General features: G+C 31.4%; 4 protein-coding genes across 4 annotated transcripts; 3 read left to right on the top strand and 1 right to left on the bottom strand.

The window, feature by feature from the left end:
• Nucleotides 1–213: 213 nt before the first annotated feature.
• On the bottom strand, nt 214–1,941 carry LOC130932921 (uncharacterized). Its single transcript, XM_057862387.1, has 2 exons — nt 1,455–1,941; nt 214–1,247 (listed from the first exon to the last, which is right to left on the bottom strand). The coding sequence occupies exons 1-2, from the start codon at nt 1,939–1,941 to the stop codon at nt 214–216; spliced, it is 1,521 nt and encodes a 506-aa protein (XP_057718370.1).
• Nucleotides 1,942–7,609: 5,668 nt separating this feature from the next.
• On the top strand, nt 7,610–8,433 carry LOC130957958 (pathogenesis-related protein 2-like). Its single transcript, XM_057884857.1, has 2 exons — nt 7,610–7,856; nt 7,948–8,433. Exons 1-2 carry the CDS (start codon nt 7,679–7,681, stop codon nt 8,241–8,243), a joined length of 474 nt encoding a protein of 157 aa, XP_057740840.1. The 5' UTR covers nt 7,610–7,678; the 3' UTR covers nt 8,244–8,433.
• Nucleotides 8,434–11,589: 3,156 nt separating this feature from the next.
• Nucleotides 11,590–12,493, top strand: LOC130946978 (pathogenesis-related protein 2-like). The gene is made up of 2 exons (XM_057875897.1): nt 11,590–11,866; nt 11,965–12,493. Exons 1-2 carry the CDS (start codon nt 11,689–11,691, stop codon nt 12,258–12,260), a joined length of 474 nt encoding a protein of 157 aa, XP_057731880.1. The 5' UTR covers nt 11,590–11,688; the 3' UTR covers nt 12,261–12,493.
• A 4,323-nt stretch (nt 12,494–16,816) lies between these two features.
• Nucleotides 16,817–18,445, top strand: LOC130961765 (stress-response A/B barrel domain-containing protein HS1). The gene is made up of 2 exons (XM_057887768.1): nt 16,817–17,018; nt 18,042–18,445. The coding sequence occupies exons 1-2, from the start codon at nt 16,879–16,881 to the stop codon at nt 18,229–18,231; spliced, it is 330 nt and encodes a 109-aa protein (XP_057743751.1). The 5' UTR covers nt 16,817–16,878; the 3' UTR covers nt 18,232–18,445.
• Nucleotides 18,446–19,989: the final 1,544 nt, after the last annotated feature.

The following is a 19,989-nucleotide window of genomic DNA, read 5'->3' as shown; positions in this document are numbered from 1 at the left end:
CTTTATTATCGAATGTAATTCGGCTGCTGGAATCTGTTGTATCAAACTATGTTTCTGACATTCTTGACATGCCTTCGCATAATCAATACAATTTTTTATTATAGACGGCCAATATACATGATTGCGATATAATACCCATCTCATTTTCTTTCCCGCCTGATGAGCACCATAGATTCCATTATGAATTTTTCCCAAAGCAATATTCTGATCTTCTCAACTCAAACATCTCATCAAACTTCCATCAATCCCCTTTTTGTATAACTCATCAGCAAATAAAACAAAATTCATTGCTCGTAACTTTATTTTTCTATCAACTGCGGCATTGGGATCTTTCAAATACCGAGCAATAGGTTTTCTCCAATCAGAATCCTCCCATTCATCCACACACAACACTTCTCTTTCATTTGCTGGTACTAAAATTTGATGGATGCCAGATAATTTCCTAATAGTTTCCGGACCAATCCGATACCTCGAAGCAATTTGAGCCAACTCATTAGCAATTTCATTATGAATTCTAGGGATATGCACCAAAGAAACTTTTTGAAAAGATGTTAACAATTTCCAAGCAATTACTAAATATTTTTGTAACGTCTCGTTATTACATTTAAACTCCTTTGACAACTGCTTTAAAACCAACTGTGAATCTCCTAGAATTCGAACTTCTAAAGCTCCTTTGTCGATTAAAATTTTGAGACCTAAAATTAAAGCATCATATTCGGTAACATTATTAGAGCAAGGATACTTTAATTCAAACAAGAATTCTGACGGGAAACCCTCTGGTGAGATAATGAGGATTCCAACCCCTACACCATCTTTATGCTTAGATCCATCGAAATACAGTTTCCAATAGTCGACCTCTACATCAACTATATTTGTCCCCTGGTCATTCAGATCTTTCGAATTATCCACAAGAAAATCTGCAATGACCTGTCCCTTAACAGCCTTTGCTGGGACATACTGCAAATCAAATTCTGTTAATGCTAATATCCATTTCTCCAAACATCCCCTTAACATAGGGAAACTAAGTATATACTTAACAACATTGGTCTGTGCTATATCTTTCACCGATTTTGCCACCATATAACACTTTAACTTCATACAAGCATGATATAATGACAAACAAAACTTTTCGATCGGGGAATACCTTGTCTCGATATCAGTTAAGACTCGACTAAGATAATAAACAGCCCGTTCATTCCCGTTTTCATCATCTTGGGCCAACATACACCATATAGTATTTTCAGATGCTGTAATATACAATTTCAAAGGTTCACACAAACGAACATTTGTCATAATCGGGGCTTTAGCCAAATAGATTTTAATCGAATCAAACGCTAATTGATGTTCTGTGGTCCATTCGAATTTTGAACCATTTTTCAATTTTACTAACGGTGTAAACACCCTAGTTCGATCCGAAAGATTCGAAATAAATCTTCAAAGATAATTTATTTTACCCCAAAATGATTGTACTTCTTTCTTCGATTTGGGGGCAGACAATGCTAATACTGCATCTGCTTTGTTTTTATCAATGGCTATCCTCTTCTTATGAACAACAAAACCTAAAAAGTTTTCAGCCGATACTCCAAAAGCACATTTCAAAGGACTCATTTTTAATCCTTTCTTTCTCATAGTTAGAAATGCCTTTTTTAAATGATCTATATGTTGATTTACAGAAATCGATTCGACCATTATGTCATCGATATACACCTCCATAAATTTCCCAATAAACTCATGAAAAATGGCATTCATTGCCCATTGATATGTTGCTCTAGTATTTTTCAAACCAAAAGGCATAACCACCCACTCATATGTGCCTAACGCACCAGGACAACGGAAAGTAGTCTTAGCCACATCATCTTTCGCAATGAAAATTTGGTTATATCCAGAATAACCGTCCATAAAACTAAGAATTTCATTTCCTGCCGCAGAATCGATTAACATATCGGCAATTGGCATAAAATATTCATCTTTTGGAGTAGCATTATTTAAATCGCGAAAATCGATACATACCCTTAATTTCCCATTTTTCTTCATCACAGGAACAATATTCGATACCCACTCCACATATCGAGCAGTTCGAATAAATTTTTCTTTGATCAAGTGTTGTATCTCTTCTTTAATTTTCACATTGATTTCAGGAGTAAAACGTCTTGGGATTTTTTCACAGGTCGAGCATTGGGTTTTAATGCTAACTGATGTTCTACTAATGAACGATCGAGACCAGGCATCTCATGGTAGTCCCATGCAAAACAATCTTTAAACTCGTGTAACAAATTGAGAAGCTCAGTTCGAAAAGGATCAACAAGATCTTTACAAATATATGTAATTCGAACGTCATCATGAGTCCCCAAATTAATTTTTTTCTAAAGGGTCTTGAGATTTGAACCCCTTATAATGATCATCTTTGATTGAATATTTTTCAAATCCCAAAGGCTCCAGATCATAAATAGAATCGAAAGGAAAATCAATAGCATCATAAGAAAGAGTAGAAACTTGATCTTTGATTAAATAATCACGATTTTTATTTTCTACACAATGAGTCTCTGCTATTAAATCGGCAGTCCGACTCATATTATAAGTTTCATTACAAGTAATAGAGAAATCATAAGAAAATTTGACTGGAAGTATGTTACAACTAGTAGATTTACTACTCCTATCTGATTCAACTTTATCATATGAATCATCTTTATTTTCTAAAACTTGAAAATTATTTAAATAATTATGCAAAGTTACCAGGTAGTTGAAAACTTCCTCAACCTGGTCCATAGTTCAGCCTTCAAGGTCTTCAAAAAAGACAGTCCCAACCAGTCGACTCGAAGCCCAAGTTCGGATAGCGCAACTTCACCGAGAGCCCCTCCGAAGTCAAATAACACCCTTCACAATTGTAAGGATTCAGAGATTGATCAACATTTAAAGGCTTCAATTTACGATTATATATCCTAAAAATCGACATGCATTTATTCGACATAGAGACTCGAATTTGCTTTGACAATTTCAGGCTTGCCTTCTTTAGTCCACAGAAGCACACTCTGATGCACTGTAGATGGTACAACACCTACTCCATGGATCCAATCTCTTCCTAATAAGGCATTATAACTGGCCTTCGATGGTACTACCACAAACACATAGTGTCTTTCCGAAGACCCCAGCTTTACAGTCAAGGTAACTAACCCTTTCGCTGGCATAGAATTCCCACTAAAGTCAGTCACAACAATATTTGTAGGGACCAGCTCATCAAAATGTTTTCCTACTTTTCCCAACATCCTTTCAGTAAGGAGACTAATCGCTGCCCCACTGTCAATCAACACCTTGTTTATTTTGAACCCATTCACAACAGCAACAATATGAAGGGGACGCAGATGAGACATTTGTCTCTCAGTAGGGCGAGAAAAGAAACCTGGTTCATCTTCTATGTGAATGAAAGAGAAAGCCTCTTCATCCTCTTGATCATAATCCTCATCCGGATTACTTTTGCATTCGCCAAGGTACTCGGTAGGAATTATCGAAATTGTTCCTACCATGTCATCATCTCCTTCATCAAAGTATTCTTCATCAACATCAACATCTTTGTGTTTGTCAATCCCAGAGGACTGAGCAACTGCCTTCCCTTTGGGGTAAGTCTCTCTATCAGAAGGAAAGACGATGCGATGATGCACAGAGGGAATTGCCCCCTTGCTTATTTCCTTACCTGTCTCAATTTGAATTTTCTTGTTTTGATGGAAATTCCTTCTTCCACCTCTCCCTCTTGGGTAACCTCTAGTTCGTCCTCGATAAGAGGCATATTGATTTCGAGATGGTGCTCGATGCCCCCACTGAGGATTGTGCCGATACAAATGATCACGCCTTTGGAATTCTTGACAATTTCTTATCCACTGAACACCTACAGTCTGAGATCGACTTAAAGGTGTAGTCACATCATGTTGAGAGATTTTTGAACTAGAACTCTCTACACGTCGAATTGGCTGCCTCTGACGTGCTTGTTCCTCCCTATGGGCCAATTCTTTCTTCATTCTCTCCTTTTTGAAGATTGCTGCTACTTCAGCATCAAAAATAGCATTACACCGTAGACACAGAGATACATCCCGATCTTAGATCTTTTGCTGAACCAAGAAGTCCAACAAACCGTCTCCTGTTCTAGGATACACAGATCTCACTTGTGACTCAAAATCGTCAAGAGCCACATCAAAGTCATAAGACATCCCCACCATATTCACTCCAAAGCAGGGTTCCACATAACTGGCATCAGTTTCAAAGGGATTTACATCGACCTTCATCTCTTTCTTGCCATCATCAAATTTCAAACGTCCTTCCATGATTGCCTCTTAAATCAAATCCCTGAAACGGACACAACTGTTAGTCGAATGACTTGTTGCTTGATGAAATTTGCAATAAGACTTTCCTCTACCTTCAGGCGAAACTAATTGTTTATCTTTAAGCAACACATCAAAAATCTGATCAGATTTCGAGATATCAAAACTATATTTCTTTCCACTTTTAAGTTTCGAATCATTCAACTTTTCACTACTAGGAAGTTTTTTCAATAAAGAGCAAATATTTGGAGGACCATTCTTAAGTTCAGCCAAATCGACTTCTGTTTCGAAATCGATTTCCTCTTCTGAGGATTCCATGGTTACATAGGCAACCTTTTCTTTTCGAATAAACGGTTTACTCTTCGACCTCTATTCAGTTCTATGTTTTCTTTCTCTTTTTTCATAAGCTCAGTCTGCCGAACCTATTCAGCTAGATGAGCCAGATCAGGAATATGCACATTAAGCAATTTCCTACGCATATAGAATCCCAACCCCATGGTTGCTATTTTCACTATCTCACTTTCAGGTAATGTCACATAGCATCTACTTCTAGCATTTTTGAAACGTACTAAATAGTCATCGATGGTTTCATCATCTTCATGTTTCAAAGCTACTATATCAGTAACCGCTACATTCATTTCCCCTCTATAAAATTGAGCGTGAAAGGCAGTTTCTAACTGATTCCATGTTGTAATCGAATTTGGTCTAAGATTCGAAAATCAAGTGAATGCATTTTTCGTCAATGACGGAGGAAAAAATTTCATTTTCAAATTTTCATCATTAGATAGGTTCCCAATCTCAACCAAATAACGACCAACATGCTCAGTAGTTGACTCTCCAACTTCTCCAGCAAATTTTGTGGTTATTTTCAGATTTTTTACCCCTCTTGGCACTTCAGCCATTTGAATTGCTTGGGAGAAAACATATACAAAATGTGTTTGATTCATAAAACCAACATTCAATCCAACTCGATTTAAAACCTCATCTACAATTCAAGTGACTTGATAACGATCACCATGTAAACCATGCACAACATCATCAGCATTTTCCCCTCGACGAACCAAGCGAGGATTTTCTCGATTTGAAATATGATTTTCATTTTGAAAAATATTTTCTATCCTCTCGTTATTTCCTCGAGCGTTATGCCTCTCGCCTTCATCATAATCGACGATTCGAGCGATCCTTTCAACTTGTCTAGCCAGACGTTCGAATCTCAATTCATGATCAGCTATCATGGGATTCAGAATTGTAGTTATTTGTTGGGTCAATAAATTGACCAAATCATGGTGATTTTCCTCCACTTGTTGTCGATATACTGCCATTGAATTGGTAGCATTTGAAGTGGAATCCACCTGATATTCACGAGAATACTCGAAATATTGTTGGGGGTTTTGAGCATTATTCACTCCATTCATATTCCCAAAACGGACAGACGGCATGAAACCACCCACCGGTGGGGGTATAACCAGGGGGAAGATCATAAGGAGGCCAACCAGCGGTTAATGAAGGTTGATATGGTGGCACAGGACCACGTGGACAAGTATTACGTCCAATATTTCCAGTCTGTATAGTCGTAGCGGCTATACTTTCAGTTCCAATTGCACTCTCCGAATGCGAAGATACATCGGTTTGTTGCATGGATACTGGTATGCTATTATTGATAGATGAACCACCATTCACATTTGATACTTCATCAGCCATGTGAATGATCTTCCCACTTCGCAATCGCATACACTAAGAAATTACAGGAAAAATATTTGTTTTGACACACTTCGATTTAAAACTGTCCCACTGAGCGTGCCAATTTGTTTTGTCGATTTTTAGCAAATCGATGGTAGTTTGATATCTAGAGATCTGGGAGCGAAACCTACTCCTCTATGCGAGTACCAATTTTCTAGAAGTGCATCAAAGCGTCTTCGATTAGACAAATATTGACAGAAAAGGAAATTACTTTATAAATTGATAAAATGCAGTTTGAAAATTGAAGTTTTGAAAACTAAATAAATAATAAATGGACAGGTTTGCATGAATATTAAAAGAAAGAGCAATAACAATGCCTTCAATTAAATTAAAGAACTTAAACATAAAGAATGAAAACACAAAAAGATAAATTAGATGAAAAACATAAAGAACACTTCATGAATAAAATTACCTGAAAAGTTAAGTTTACAGAAAAACTAAATGAAAGAAGAAAGTAGAAGGAACCCTACAGAAAGTGTAACTCGATTGCAATCTCAGGGATTTACTGGGATGTGAGAATTTTTATAGTGTTTTTCTGAGTGAAAGTTTCAACCACTATTCCCTAACACTTCACAGTATTTATAGGCTATTTTACATAACGGTTAATTAAATTACAATTAATTACAATTAAATAAGAAATTATGAATTTGAAATACAATCACTCTTGGTAACTGTTCTCGCTATGTGATTGTAGATATTCCCCATGTTTTCCTTACGTGATGAAAGCTACTAACCTTCCCCGCTTTCACTTCTATTCAACCAACTCTTCGAAAGCTTTGCTCGATTTTTTAAATCGACTTTCTTATTCGATTTAACGTTATTCGATTCGACAAAATAATCGAAACCCAAATCGACATTGACTACTCTCAAACTCGTACTTATGCACGTGTCTTTTCGAGAAATCAAACTTGATTCACATCGATGTGACAATTCTCTTCGATCAAAAATATTTTCGACCAACACCTTCCTAACATTGAAGACAAATTATTATTATTATTATTATTATCTAATCAATACTTAACTAACAAAATAAAATTGAATAATTTTACATCATTAAATGTAATATCACATTATTAAAAATACTAATGATAACTAATTAATGATTATAAATTACAAAAGTATATAGTGCGTAGAATGAAAATAATACACATCTAAAAATAATATTTAAAAAATAATAAAAAAATTAATTCAAATAGTCTAAATTAATTTTATTTAAAAAATTTAAATATTTTTGTTATCTCACTAACATTACCTTAAAAAATGGCAGTTCAAGAAGGGCGTAGCGTCTATACATTTTGATCTAACTTGAAATGCCACCGCATTCTGCATCTGGTTTTGCGTTCAATACTTCTCTATAATTTATTTCATCAAGTATGCGTAAACATTCAATGTTAACGGAAGAGAACGCCTTCTTTGAATTTCAATGCTTCCGAAATAGCAATGTTTGACAATGAGTCACCACGTTCATAACTTCTCATACACACCATCCCATCCTCATTTCCCATTACCCCATTCTATGCCTATAAATAGAACCCACTCCTCTCTTCATATAACCACACACTACGAACTTAACCTCACTTATTACCATCTACTTCTCATTCCTTCTCTTAGCTTTTTAATTCACAATCATGGCAGTCTTCACATTCGAGGATGAAATCACCTCCCCCCTGCCCCCCGCCAAGCTTTACAATGCTATGAAGGATGCCGACTCCCTCACCCCTAAGATTATTGATGACGTCAAGAGTGTTGAAATCCTCGAGGGAAACGGCGGTCCTGGAACCATCAAGAAACTCACCATTCTCGAGGGTCAGTAACTATTCAATTCAGTATACATACATACTATATGTATGATAATTATGTGTTGTGAGTTGTAATAATAATAATGATATAAATGCAGATGGAGAAATCAAGTTTATCTTGCACAAAGTGGAGGCAATAGATGAGGCTAACTATGCATACAACTACAGCGTGGTTGGAGGAGTGGCGCTGCCTCCCACGGCGGAGAAGATAACATTTGAGACAAAGCTGGTTGAAGGACCCAACGGAGGATCCATTGGGAAGCTGAGTGTGAAGTTCCACTCGAAAGGAGATGCAAAGCCAGAGGAGGAAGACATGAAGAAGGGTAAGGCCAAGGGTGAAGCTCTCTTCAAGGCTATTGAGGGTTACGTTTTGGCCAACCCTGCTCAATATTAGAACACTTTGCTCCATCTTCATATGCACTTGTTTTCTTTTGAACATGTTTGTGTGTGGGCATGCTTCAAGTAATTGGTTTTTTCTATGTAATAAGAAAAATAAGTGTTGCTTTCTTTATTTTTTTGCTGTAGCTTTGTCTGGGCTTCATATATATCAATAAAATTTAATATCAAAGAAATTTGAATGATTATCATACCATCTAAATATCTTTTTACTCCGTAACTTATTTGCTCAAAAGTCATATTTTATCCCATTTTATATCAATAGTTTATATTTAGATTTTACGATCTGGATAAAAAATTATAAACCCAAAGTAGTGTTATATATGTATTATAATCTGTCCACAGGCGACACTAGTAATAATAACGATGATGATGTGATCGGTTTTCCATTTTTTTTTTCTGTTAAATTGATATATCAAATTGAAGTGGTCTATCAACGTTGAATTAAAAAAATTAGCAAATCCAAATTGTACTAGTCATGGCATTAAGATCAAATTGTGTGCCCTCAGGTCCTTGAAACGGAGCCTACCTCTCGCTTTAGTCTTTCTTAGGGTCTCTCAATTGATCCAAGTCATTCTTCTCTCAATTCCTTTTTAACTCCACTAAAATTGGTTCAGAATATGATGGATATCATCTAATAGGAAGTCAGACAATGTTTGTATCGGAATTGCTTTATCCACTGTCTTAATTAGCACATTTCTTCCTCCAGCTAACAAGAGATTTTTCTCTTCTAATATTGTGCTTTCTTCTGGATTTTTTTCTTTACTTATGCCAAAGGTAATCTTTTTTGGGAGCCACTCAGATCAAGAAGCTAAAAACGTCTTTTTATAAAGATGTTTTTTAATAATTAAAATTTAATACATATAATCGATTAAATCGTGTTATTTTTTGTTAAAATTACGGTAGACAAATTGATTTGACCGAAAATTGGTGAATCAAATTTTGAATTGGTCTAAATATTATTTTTTATAAAAAATGACTACAATATCCTATTATAAAAAATGACTAAAATACTTTTATTATATATATTAATTTTGAGAATCCTAAATTTTAGTCCTTTATTTTTCTATGTAGAATTAGGATTTAGAATTTTTTAAATTAATATATATATATATATATATATATATATATAGATATAAAATAAAAATATTTTAATCATTCTTTATAATAAGAGTATTGTAGTTATTTTTTATAAAAAAATAATATTAATTTAGACCAGTTCAAGATTTGATTCACCATTTTTTTTGTTAAATCAATTTGTCTAGCCTAATTTTGACAAAAATAACATGATTTAATCGATTATATATGTTAAATTTTAATTACTAAAAAACATCTTTAAAAAAAAAAGACGTTTTAGGTTTCATCTTTTTGTTTATCGTTGTACAACTGATAGGAGTCCGAAATAGTTATCTTGAGCTCCTATGTAGTCTATATTCATAATCTCAGCCACATATTTCTTGAATTCAAGGGGGTGTTATTGCTAAAGAATATTGCTTATTTTTGTAGATTCATTTTCTTGCCATTTATGTTTTCATAGTGCAAGAGCATAAAGAGGATGTTATGAAAGAATTTTGAAGAGGCCTTACGGAAAAGAATTTAGTCATCTGAAAAGAATAAGTGGTTCATTACTGATGGATATCTTCTATTGATGATTTAAATACCTTGATTTGTTTTGCTCTGTCTTGTCTTGTGTACTGTGTGGTATAAAAAAAAATTCTTTTGTACAAGTTAAAAAGAAAAAGTTAAAATTTTCTAGTTAATTTAAAATAGAGAAAGTAGAGGAAAATGTTTTCTTTGAATAACGTAAACAATAAATTAAAAAAAAGTTAATTTTAATTTTAAAATTTAAATTTTGAATTAATTAGGTTTATCTATGTTTAGTGGACTTAAGATATAGTCTATTATTCATATTGTTTACAATTTTCATTGTTTATCTAATGGTGTTATTTTTTTTTGGTGACTCAACTAATGGAGTTATTTAAAATAACTAAAAAGTTAACCTTTCACAAAAAATAAAATAATAAATAATAAATACTATCTCCCAAATTTAAAAAAATTATTTTTCGCTAAAATTCATCCTCTCCAACTCATAAATCATAAAAAATGCCACTTAATTCTATCATCTCTCTTTATTAAGTAAGGATTATATATTGATATTATCTTTAAATTACTTTAAATTCCAAGGTTCTTGACAGTTGTGCAATAAACAAAATTACATCATTTTTTTCTTAAAAAGATGGATGAACATTATATAAGAAAAGAACAAAAGAAAATCAGTAAGTCGATAATGGATAAATAACTTATCGCCTTCATTATAATTATTGATTTCTAGATAAACAGCTGAAGATTGAAAAAGGGTAAACTCATCGTCTATAAGAAAAAACTCAAAAATATAAAGGATGGAGGTCCGTTTTTAATTCCTTTCATTATACAACAACAATAAAATTTTGTTCCATGAAGTGAAGTCGGCTAATTCCTTTCATTATAAATCATAAAAAATTATTCAACTTATTCACTTAAGTATTATAATAGTTTTGTAAGTACCTACCTCAACTCTCTGTACTTTTTAAAAACAAAATATAACTCATTTCAAAAAAAAAAAAAGCTCAACTTTTTTAAAGTCAATATATACATCCATCACATGATCAATACAAGAACAGAACAAATATTAAATTTGTTCAAAGTATTAGTCTTTTTTCTTCCTAACATTGAAGACAATTTTTTTATTATTATTTTATTCCTTAGTCATAGGCATGTTTTATACTTAATAAACAAAACTATATGAATGAAAATGATACGCATACCTAATATGAAAACAATAATGTTTGAAAAATAATAAAAGTTTAGTTCTTTAAACTTGTTTTATTTAAAAATTTAGATTGTTTGAACTAATTTTTTATTTAAAAATTTAAGCCTTTTTTATTATCTCACTAGCATTACTAAATAATGGAAATTCTAGAAGGGCGTGGCGTCTATAAATTTTGATCAACTTGAAATGCAATTGCATTCTGCTCTGCTTCTAGTAGTTTTGTGTTCAATACTTCACTATAATTTATTTGATCAAGTATGCGTAAACATTCAATATTAACGGAACAGAACGCCTTCTTTGAATATAAATGCTTCCGAGATAGCAATGTTTGACAATTTAAAGCTTAAATTAAACCAGTCTCCAACAATAATTAATAGAGAAAGTATGAGGAGCCAAGCATCAATGGAAAGAAAATGAAAAATCAACAAATAACACGGCCGGCGTAGCAATGAGTCAGCACGTTCATAAGTTCACATACACACCATCTCATCCTCATTCCTCGTGACCCCATTATATGCCTATAAATAGAAGTCATTCCTCTCTTCATCAATCACACACTACAAAACTAAGTTCACTTCTTACCATCTACTTTTCATTCCTTTGATTCCTTCCCTGAGCTTCTTAATTCACAAACATGGCCGTCTTCACATTCGAGGATGAAATCACCTCCACCCTGCCCCCCGCCAAGCTTTACAATGCTATGAAGGATGCCGACTCCCTCACCCCTAAGATTATTGATGACGTCAAGAGTGTTGAAATCCTCGAGGGAAACGGCGGTCCTGGAACCATCAAGAAACTCACCATTGTCGAGGGTCAGTAACAACTACTCAATTCATAGTAAACATACTATATATATATGTGTGATAATTATGTGTTGTGAGTTGTAATAATAATAATGATATAAATGCAGATGGAGAAACCAAGTTTATCTTACACAAAGTGGAGGCAATAGATGAGGCTAACTATGCATACAACTACAGCGTTGTTGGAGGAGTGGCGCTGCCTCCCACGGCGGAGAAGATAACATTTGAGACAAAGCTGGTTGAAGGAGCCAACGGAGGATCCATCGGGAAGCTGAGTGTGAAGTTCCACTCGAAAGGAGATGCGAAGCCAGAGGAGGAAGACATGAAGAAGGGTAAGGCCAAGGGTGAAGCTCTCTTTAAGGCTATTGAGGGTTACGTTTTGGCCAACCCTGCTCAATATTAGAACACTTTGCTTCATGTTCATAAGCACTTGTTTTCTTTTGAGCATGTTTGTGTGTGCGTATGCTTCAAGTAATTGGTTTTTTCGATGTATTAAGAAAAATAAGTGTTGCTTTTCTTTGTTTATTTATTTTTTTTGCTGCAGCTTTGTCTGGGCTAGTGGGCTTCATATCAATACAATTTAATATCAAAGAAATTTGAATGATTATTAATTTAGAATAAATGACCATTTGTATCCATGAGAGATAAAAACGCTGATATTTGTACTCATGATAGCTCGAAACTAACCTTGTACCCATGAGAGATGCTGTCCGTGTGAAAAAAGTGCCCCGCCTTGGATCTGAGCTTGGTTATAGTTTCGAGCTATCATCTCTCATGGGTACAAGGTTAGTTTCGAGCTATCATGGATACAAATGTCAGTATTTTTATCTCTCATAGGTACAAATGATCATTTATTCATTAATTTATTATACTATCCAAATATCTTTTTACTCGGTAGTTTATTTTTTTTTATCAAAGATAAAAGATTCGAACCCGCAATCTCTTAATTGAGTATGAGGAGATTTAATATTTTATCCCATTTAAGTTATAACTCGTTGGCACTCAGTAGCTTATTTGCTATAAATTAAAAGACATATTTAATATTTTATCCCATTTTATATCAATAGTTTATATTTAAATTTTACAATCAGAGTTTAGTATTTAAAATAGTTATCAAACCCAGTCCAATCAAATAAAAAATTTAGTCACTTAGTCATCAATTCGAGTTGAGTTGTTACTTAAATTGATTAAACAATTAATCTAATCAAATTTAGTTATAGTTAACACCGATTCGATCAAACTTAAAAACTAAAAAAATATTTTTTTTATCCATGATATTTTTATTATATGTATTACATAAATAAATAAAATTATATTTATAAATTAAAAAAATTATTTTTTAATTTTAATATATTTTTTATTTTTAACTTTATTATTTTTTTTTGTACAAATACTTAAAGAGTATAATAAATATGAATTAGGGTACATAGTCCAATCCGGCCTGAACCCAAAACATTGTTTACACATATTAGCCCGCAACCGAAGTGATCTAGATTTGACCCAGAGACCAAAAAAAAAAAAAAAAACACTTGAGAAAATATCTCAATCAAGCCTGGGTTATAATTTGAGTCACTCGCTTTAATTCGATGAAGATATTAAGTTGATACAATCACTATTAAATTATTTTTTGTTTTTTTTATTAATTTTAGTAATAAATTAGTTTTAGGTGGATTCTATGGTGTAGAAAGGAAATTATTTCTACATGTGTAGAATGATAGGTGTCAATGCATTAGTAGTTTATGTTGATGGCTCTTGGATGGGAAAGAATTAATTAGAGCACACAATTGTTGATTCATTGGACCCACAAAAAAAAGAGAGTGTGTGACATTATATATGTGTCATAGAGACAATTTATTAGATTTTTTTATTTTAATAAATTAAATAAATATTTTATTTATTAAAATAAATAATTTAAAAAATTATTACCATGTAGACGAGATATATGTATTTATAAATATAAAAATATTTTATAAAAATAATAAAATTATTAATAATTTAAATTAGACCAAACTCATAAAAATAGAACATTTCAATTAATATGGAAGGTGGACGATCTTAACCGTACTACTTCCATCCACCGGCGTTTTTTATTAGAATTTACACTAAATCAATTCAAATAATAATAAGGCTAGATTCGAATCCCCAACACTTGCTTAAGCAAACTAGTGAGCTAACCACTAGACCAAGTTCATTAATTAGTTAGTTAAAACCGCCTATTTCTTCTATTATTTTGAAACTGCTCATCTTTTCTATTATTTGAAACTGCTTATCTTTCTTATTATTTGAAATATTCTATTTTTAAGAATTTGATTTAATTTAAATTATTAATATTTTTTATTATTTTCAAAAAATATATTTTTATATTTACAAATATACATATCTCGTTTACAATAAGGATATATTTACGATAAAGAGATATATAAAAATTAAAAAATATACATATCTCGATACGGATAAAATTATCTCGTTTACAGTATAAATAAGATAAGAGATGCTGATGTATTTTCCTAATAATTTTTAAAATTATTTATTTCAAAAAATAAAACATTATTTAATTTATTAAAATAAAAAATTCCCACATATTATTTGATTTATTGTTAATAAATATGTGTATCACTAATCAAATTAGAATTAAGTCCATTAGATGAAAAAAATTTTGAAAAAAAAAATATTTTTTAATATTAACCAAAATATTTTTATAGAATTTAAAAAAGAAAAAGATCTGAAAACTAACTTACTTTCACTCTTACAATTATTACTATTAAAAACGAAAGAATGTATAATTTAAGTAATAGGTAATTACTATTCATTTACCGTGGTTAACAAATTTAATTTGTTTTTATAATTATATGTCCTAAATATATTACTAATTATTTTTTTATTTTTAATATTTTACATGTTTTAATTTATAAATTGAATTGATAATTTACTATAATTAAAGGTATTCCATTTTTTTAGAAGAAAATATTTAACTTTGAACAAAAGACTAAATTAGAACGATATAAAATATTTTAGACAAAAGTAAAATATTTTTTCAATTGTAATTGAATGAATTGAAAACATTAAGGACAAAAGTATATTTTACCCTATTATTAAATATTTGAAAATAAATAACAATTTATAATTGAAAAAATATTGTTTGGTCCATAATATTTGAACTAAATTCTAATTTTATCCTTAATGTTTAAAATATTTTATTTTTGTCTAAAACATTTTATATCGTTCTAATTTAATCTTTTGTTCAAAGTTAAATATTTTCTTCTAAAAAAATGGGATACCTTTAATAATAGTAAATTATCAATTCAATTTATAAATTAAAACATGTAAAATATTAAAAATATAAAAATAATTAGTAATATATTTAGGACATATAATTATAAAAACAAATTAAATTTGTTAACCACAGTAAATGAATAGTAATTACCTATTACTTAAATTATACATTCTTTCGTTTTTAATAGTAATAATTTTAAGAGTGAAAGTAAGTTAGTCTCCAAATCTTTTTCTTTTTTAAATTCTATGAAAAATATTTTGGTTAATATTAAAAATATTATTTTTTTTTCAAAATTTTTTTCATCTAATGGACTTAATTCTAATTTGATTAGTGATATACATATTTATTAACAATAAATCAAATAATATGTGGAAATTTTTTATTTGAATAAATTAAATAAATATTTTATTTTCTGAAATAAATAATTTTAAAAATTATTAGGAAAATACATCAGCATCTCTTATATTTTTTATACTGTAAACGAGATAATTTTATCCGTATCGAGATATGTGTATTTTTTCAATTTTCATATATCTCCTTACTGTAAACGAGATATATGTATTTGTAAATATAAAAATATAATTTTTGAAAATAATAAAAAATATTAATAATTTAAATTAAATCAAACTCTTAAAAATAGAATATTTCAAATAATAAGAAAGATAAGCAGTTTCAAATAATAGAAAAGATGAGCAGTTTCAAAATAATAGAAGAAATAGGCGGTTTTAACTAACTAATTAATAAACTTTGTCTAGTGGTTAGCTCACTAGTTTGTTTAAGCAAGTGTTGGGGATTCGAATCCCGCCTTGTTAATATTTGATTTGATTTAGTGTAAATTCTAATAAAAAACGCCGGTGAATGGAAGTAGTACGGTTAAGATCGTCCACCTTCCATATTAATTGAAATGTTATATTTTTAAAAGTTTGGTCTAATTTAAATTATTAATATTTTTATTATTTTTATAAAATATATTTTTATATTTATAAATACATATATATCGTCTACATGGTAATAATTTTTTAAATTATTTATTTTAATAAATAAAATTTTTATTTAATTTATTAAAATAAAAAAACCTAATAAGTTGTCTCTATGACATAGATATAATGTCACACACTCTCTTTTTTTGTGTGGGTCCAATGAATCAATAATTGTGTACTCTAATTAATTCTTTCCCATCCAAAAACCATCAACATAAACTACTAATGCATTGACACCTATCATTCTACACATGTAGAAACAATTTCTTTTCTACACCATAGAATTCACCTTAGTTTTAAGATTTCTTTTTTAGTGTAGTAATATTTGTCTAAATTGATGTATATTTAATTAGATCTAACTTCTCTAAAATTATATTGTTACTTTAAAAAAAAATATACCATTAATCATTTTTTATTAAGATAGTAGAATTCACAAATAATAAATATTACAAATTTAAAAATAATTAAAATATTACTTTATTATTTTACTAGTATTATTACTTTAAAAAATCTTTTTCCTATTCAATTAATCTAATAACTTTTTTTATACTTCCAATGATTTTTATGAAACATAAGAACGTGCAGATAAATAGTAGACGCCGAGAGAAGAAAAAGAAAAAGGAAAAAATAATCATATTTATGTAAAAAAAAAAAAAAAAAACCATATATATTTTTTTACTTAAAAAAAATATATTATTTCTGATGCATATAAGGCAGAAGAAGATAACTGAGAATGCAGATAAGAGGAGAGAGTGGGAAAAAAGAGAATGGAGGAAGCAAAAGGAGTAGTGAAGCACGTAGTGGTGGCAAAGTTCAAGGACGATATTAGCCCTCAGCAGATTGAGAAACTCATCAATGGTTATGCCAATCTCGTCTCTCTCGTCCCTTTCATGAAAGCTTTCCAATGGTAACTGCTCTATACTCCTTTTCCCCTAACCTCTATATCTTACATCACTCCAATTAAGTCAAGATTAGCTTAATCAATGATTTGAGATCTGGTTAGTTAGGTTTCTCTTGAGTATTATATGTTTTGTCATCAATTTGGTGCTGTGGACTCTCAGCTTTCAGTGTTCAAATTTGGTACTGTTCAAGTCTTGCTGAGATCCTTAATTTCCTTCACTGAAATTGCGGGGTTTTGTAAGATCAAAGATCTATGATTTTCTGCATTCACGAGTCCTTTAGTGATGTTGGTACTTGGAATCATCTATTTGATTTATTTTTTGTTCTTTCCCTTTACTCATGAACTTGGAGATGACTATGGAATGATATTAAGGTTGGATTGGATAAGAGAGTGCTGCATTTTATATTCTTATTTTTTGGTTCTTTGTTACTACTTCTGATTTTGTCATTGCTTTGATGGAAAATTCTCCAAATCTTTATGTCATTACCTAAGTCAATTCCAGATGATGTCTCAACTGTGTTGATGGCAATTACAGATGGAAACAATATGGTTTCGGTTTGGTCGCACCAAAATCTGAGAGAACATGCCATTGTTAGAGCTGGCATAGTATGCTTCATGGTTGTAAATTTTGACTCGTTTGAAACCTTTTCATATTCAATAAGTTTCTCATGGATAATTATAACAGTTATTGTAATGGTAATTAGATATAAAATCATTTATATGCTTCTTCTTACAAGTTAGCTTTTGGGACAAATGGTTGGTGCATGTGATGAATCATTTCTCTTGAAAAATTCAAACTATTGGGTGAAGTATATGAATAATTTCATATCTAACAGTCACTTAGAGTAGTCTTGATGAAATAGAAGTCTGGATTCTAGTTAAAATTATGTGCTGTCATGTGATAAACAAGATTGAAGTTTTCTAGATCTTTGGGAAATGTCATTTTACTATAACATCTTACTTTCTGAAGTCTAAACATGCATGTGTATTCATTTTATTTAATGTGGAATTATGATTCCGTTATTACAGGGGAAAGGATGTAAGTGCTGAGAACATGCATCAAGGTTTTACACACGTGTTTGAGTCAACTTTTGAGAGTACTGAAGGCGTTGCAGAGTATGTAGCTCACCCTGCACATGTTGAATATGCAAACTTGTTTCTTCCCTGTTTGGACAAAGTCATAATCATTGATTATAAGCCTACCACACTTCACGTTTGATTCCAATATTACTACTGCAACTATGTGGGTGTGTGTTATGCCACCATTGTTGTGTTAGAACTTACAAACAAATAAATATGGTTTTCTCTGGGCAGCATTTGTGTACCTCTTTGTTATATATATATATGTCAAAGTTTCTTGTCTGTGTGACAATGGAGTTATTATTGTGTTCATTTTGATAAAGAATAAATGAACAATGAATGCCTCAAAGTAAGTCCTGCATTTAGTACACGTGTTGTGATTGAATAAATTTTTTACTATTTAAAAGTTTTAAGAATTGCAAACTACCTACCAAATACCTAAAAAAAAAGGATGAATTGAATAGAGTACTCATAAGTCATAACCAACTGAACCAAGTAACTAACATTATTCATATAGAAAAAGAGCAACTAATGTTCCATGAAGTATAGTAGTCTTGAAATCCGTCGCAACTAAAAGCAAAGTGTCAGTAGCTTTTTCTAACAAGAACAAATGTTTAGGCGGGCTACACCATTGATGTCCAGTCTCCATTGATTTCTCCAATGGTGGAGTACACCATTCTCACCCGTCTAAAGAACCATACAGTCTTATAACTATAGAAGTTGAAGAAAGAAATCTTGTACTACTAGTTGGCCATCGGTACGGACACAAATGAAGAGAATAGGAACACAGCCACCCCCACAATGAAAGAGTGTAAACCAGGCTTCACACTAGGGGTGTCAAAAATCCTCAGGAGGCGGGGATCCCCGCGGGAATCGTCCCGAATGGGTCCCGATAGTGGGGAATTTTCCCGTGGAGATGGGAATGGGGGAGCGAAATTATCCTGACGCAGGCGCGGGAACTCGAGCGGGGATCCCGTCCCATCCCCGATAATTTCCCGAATTTTTTAACTTACTAATAATCCTTGCTTTATTTCTAATATAGGGGTCTTTTTAATAATTTCACTCGTTCAAAAATCCTAACCCTATTATTCAAGATTTTATTTTATGGACTATGATTTGCTAAGTTATATTTCTAGACTTATAATCTTGAATAAGATATGTTTGTGTGTTTGTAATAATATTTTGTAATTTGTTTTTTTGTTTTTTTTATATTTTTTATTATAATTTTCATACGAATGTTAAACATAGGGAGATAGAAAATGGGACCCGCGAATAACGCGAAAAACGCAGGGAATGGAGATGGGGACAATTATTCTCCCGTGACAGAGAACGGGACAAGACGGGAATTAATTCTGGGGGCCGGGACGGGGATACCTCCCCGTCATCCCCGTCCCTGTCCCGCCCCATTGACATCCCTACTTCGCACTAAACTGAAACATTGTGGTATTGTGTTTGTATAAGATATCATAGAATGTAAATATAAACATTTAGAAAGTGTTGTCTTTCGGAATATAAACTCGAGCAACATGTGCCTTGTTCAATACTACCTTCTCAATTCACTCCCATCACTAAGGTGTTACAAATAATGAGTAATCGATTAAATTTGTTCTTGTTATCCAAATTGGTCCTAAAAGATTATTTTAATTAAATATATTTTTCAAAAATTTTAAATTAGTCTTATAAGTTATTCTATTACTTTTATAAAAAATGTTAGAGGCCAACAATTTTTGGAATTTATAGCCATCAAATAGCTATTAATAAGGCTTTTAATGGTATGAGATTGGTGTGAGATTTCATCTAATAATTCACTTTTCTTTACTGGTTACATGCTGGCCAGAATTTGATAAAATTTAGCCTCCTAGACTTTTCCTACTTTTATTATTGACGGCGTCAAAAT

Source organism: Arachis stenosperma, chromosome 1 (assembly GCF_014773155.1).
Source record: "Arachis stenosperma cultivar V10309 chromosome 1, arast.V10309.gnm1.PFL2, whole genome shotgun sequence".
Taxonomy (NCBI): domain Eukaryota; kingdom Viridiplantae; phylum Streptophyta; class Magnoliopsida; order Fabales; family Fabaceae; genus Arachis; species Arachis stenosperma.
This window is presented reverse-complemented; position numbering and strand designations above follow the sequence as displayed.

Coding starts and splice junctions, on each gene's coding strand:
- LOC130932921 (XM_057862387.1), bottom strand. CDS start 1,941: ATGTTAATCGATTCTGCGGCAGGAAATGAAATTCTTAGTTTTATGGAC. Junction 1,248..1,454: donor AGAAGTACAATCATTTTGGG/GTAAAATAAATT, acceptor TGTATATTACAG/CATCTGAAAATACTATATGG.
- LOC130957958 (XM_057884857.1), top strand. CDS start 7,679: ATGGCAGTCTTCACATTCGAGGATGAAATCACCTCCCCCCTGCCCCCC. Junction 7,857..7,947: donor GAAACTCACCATTCTCGAGG/GTCAGTAACTAT, acceptor ATATAAATGCAG/ATGGAGAAATCAAGTTTATC.
- LOC130946978 (XM_057875897.1), top strand. CDS start 11,689: ATGGCCGTCTTCACATTCGAGGATGAAATCACCTCCACCCTGCCCCCC. Junction 11,867..11,964: donor GAAACTCACCATTGTCGAGG/GTCAGTAACAAC, acceptor ATATAAATGCAG/ATGGAGAAACCAAGTTTATC.
- LOC130961765 (XM_057887768.1), top strand. CDS start 16,879: ATGGAGGAAGCAAAAGGAGTAGTGAAGCACGTAGTGGTGGCAAAGTTC. Junction 17,019..18,041: donor TTCATGAAAGCTTTCCAATG/GTAACTGCTCTA, acceptor CCGTTATTACAG/GGGAAAGGATGTAAGTGCTG.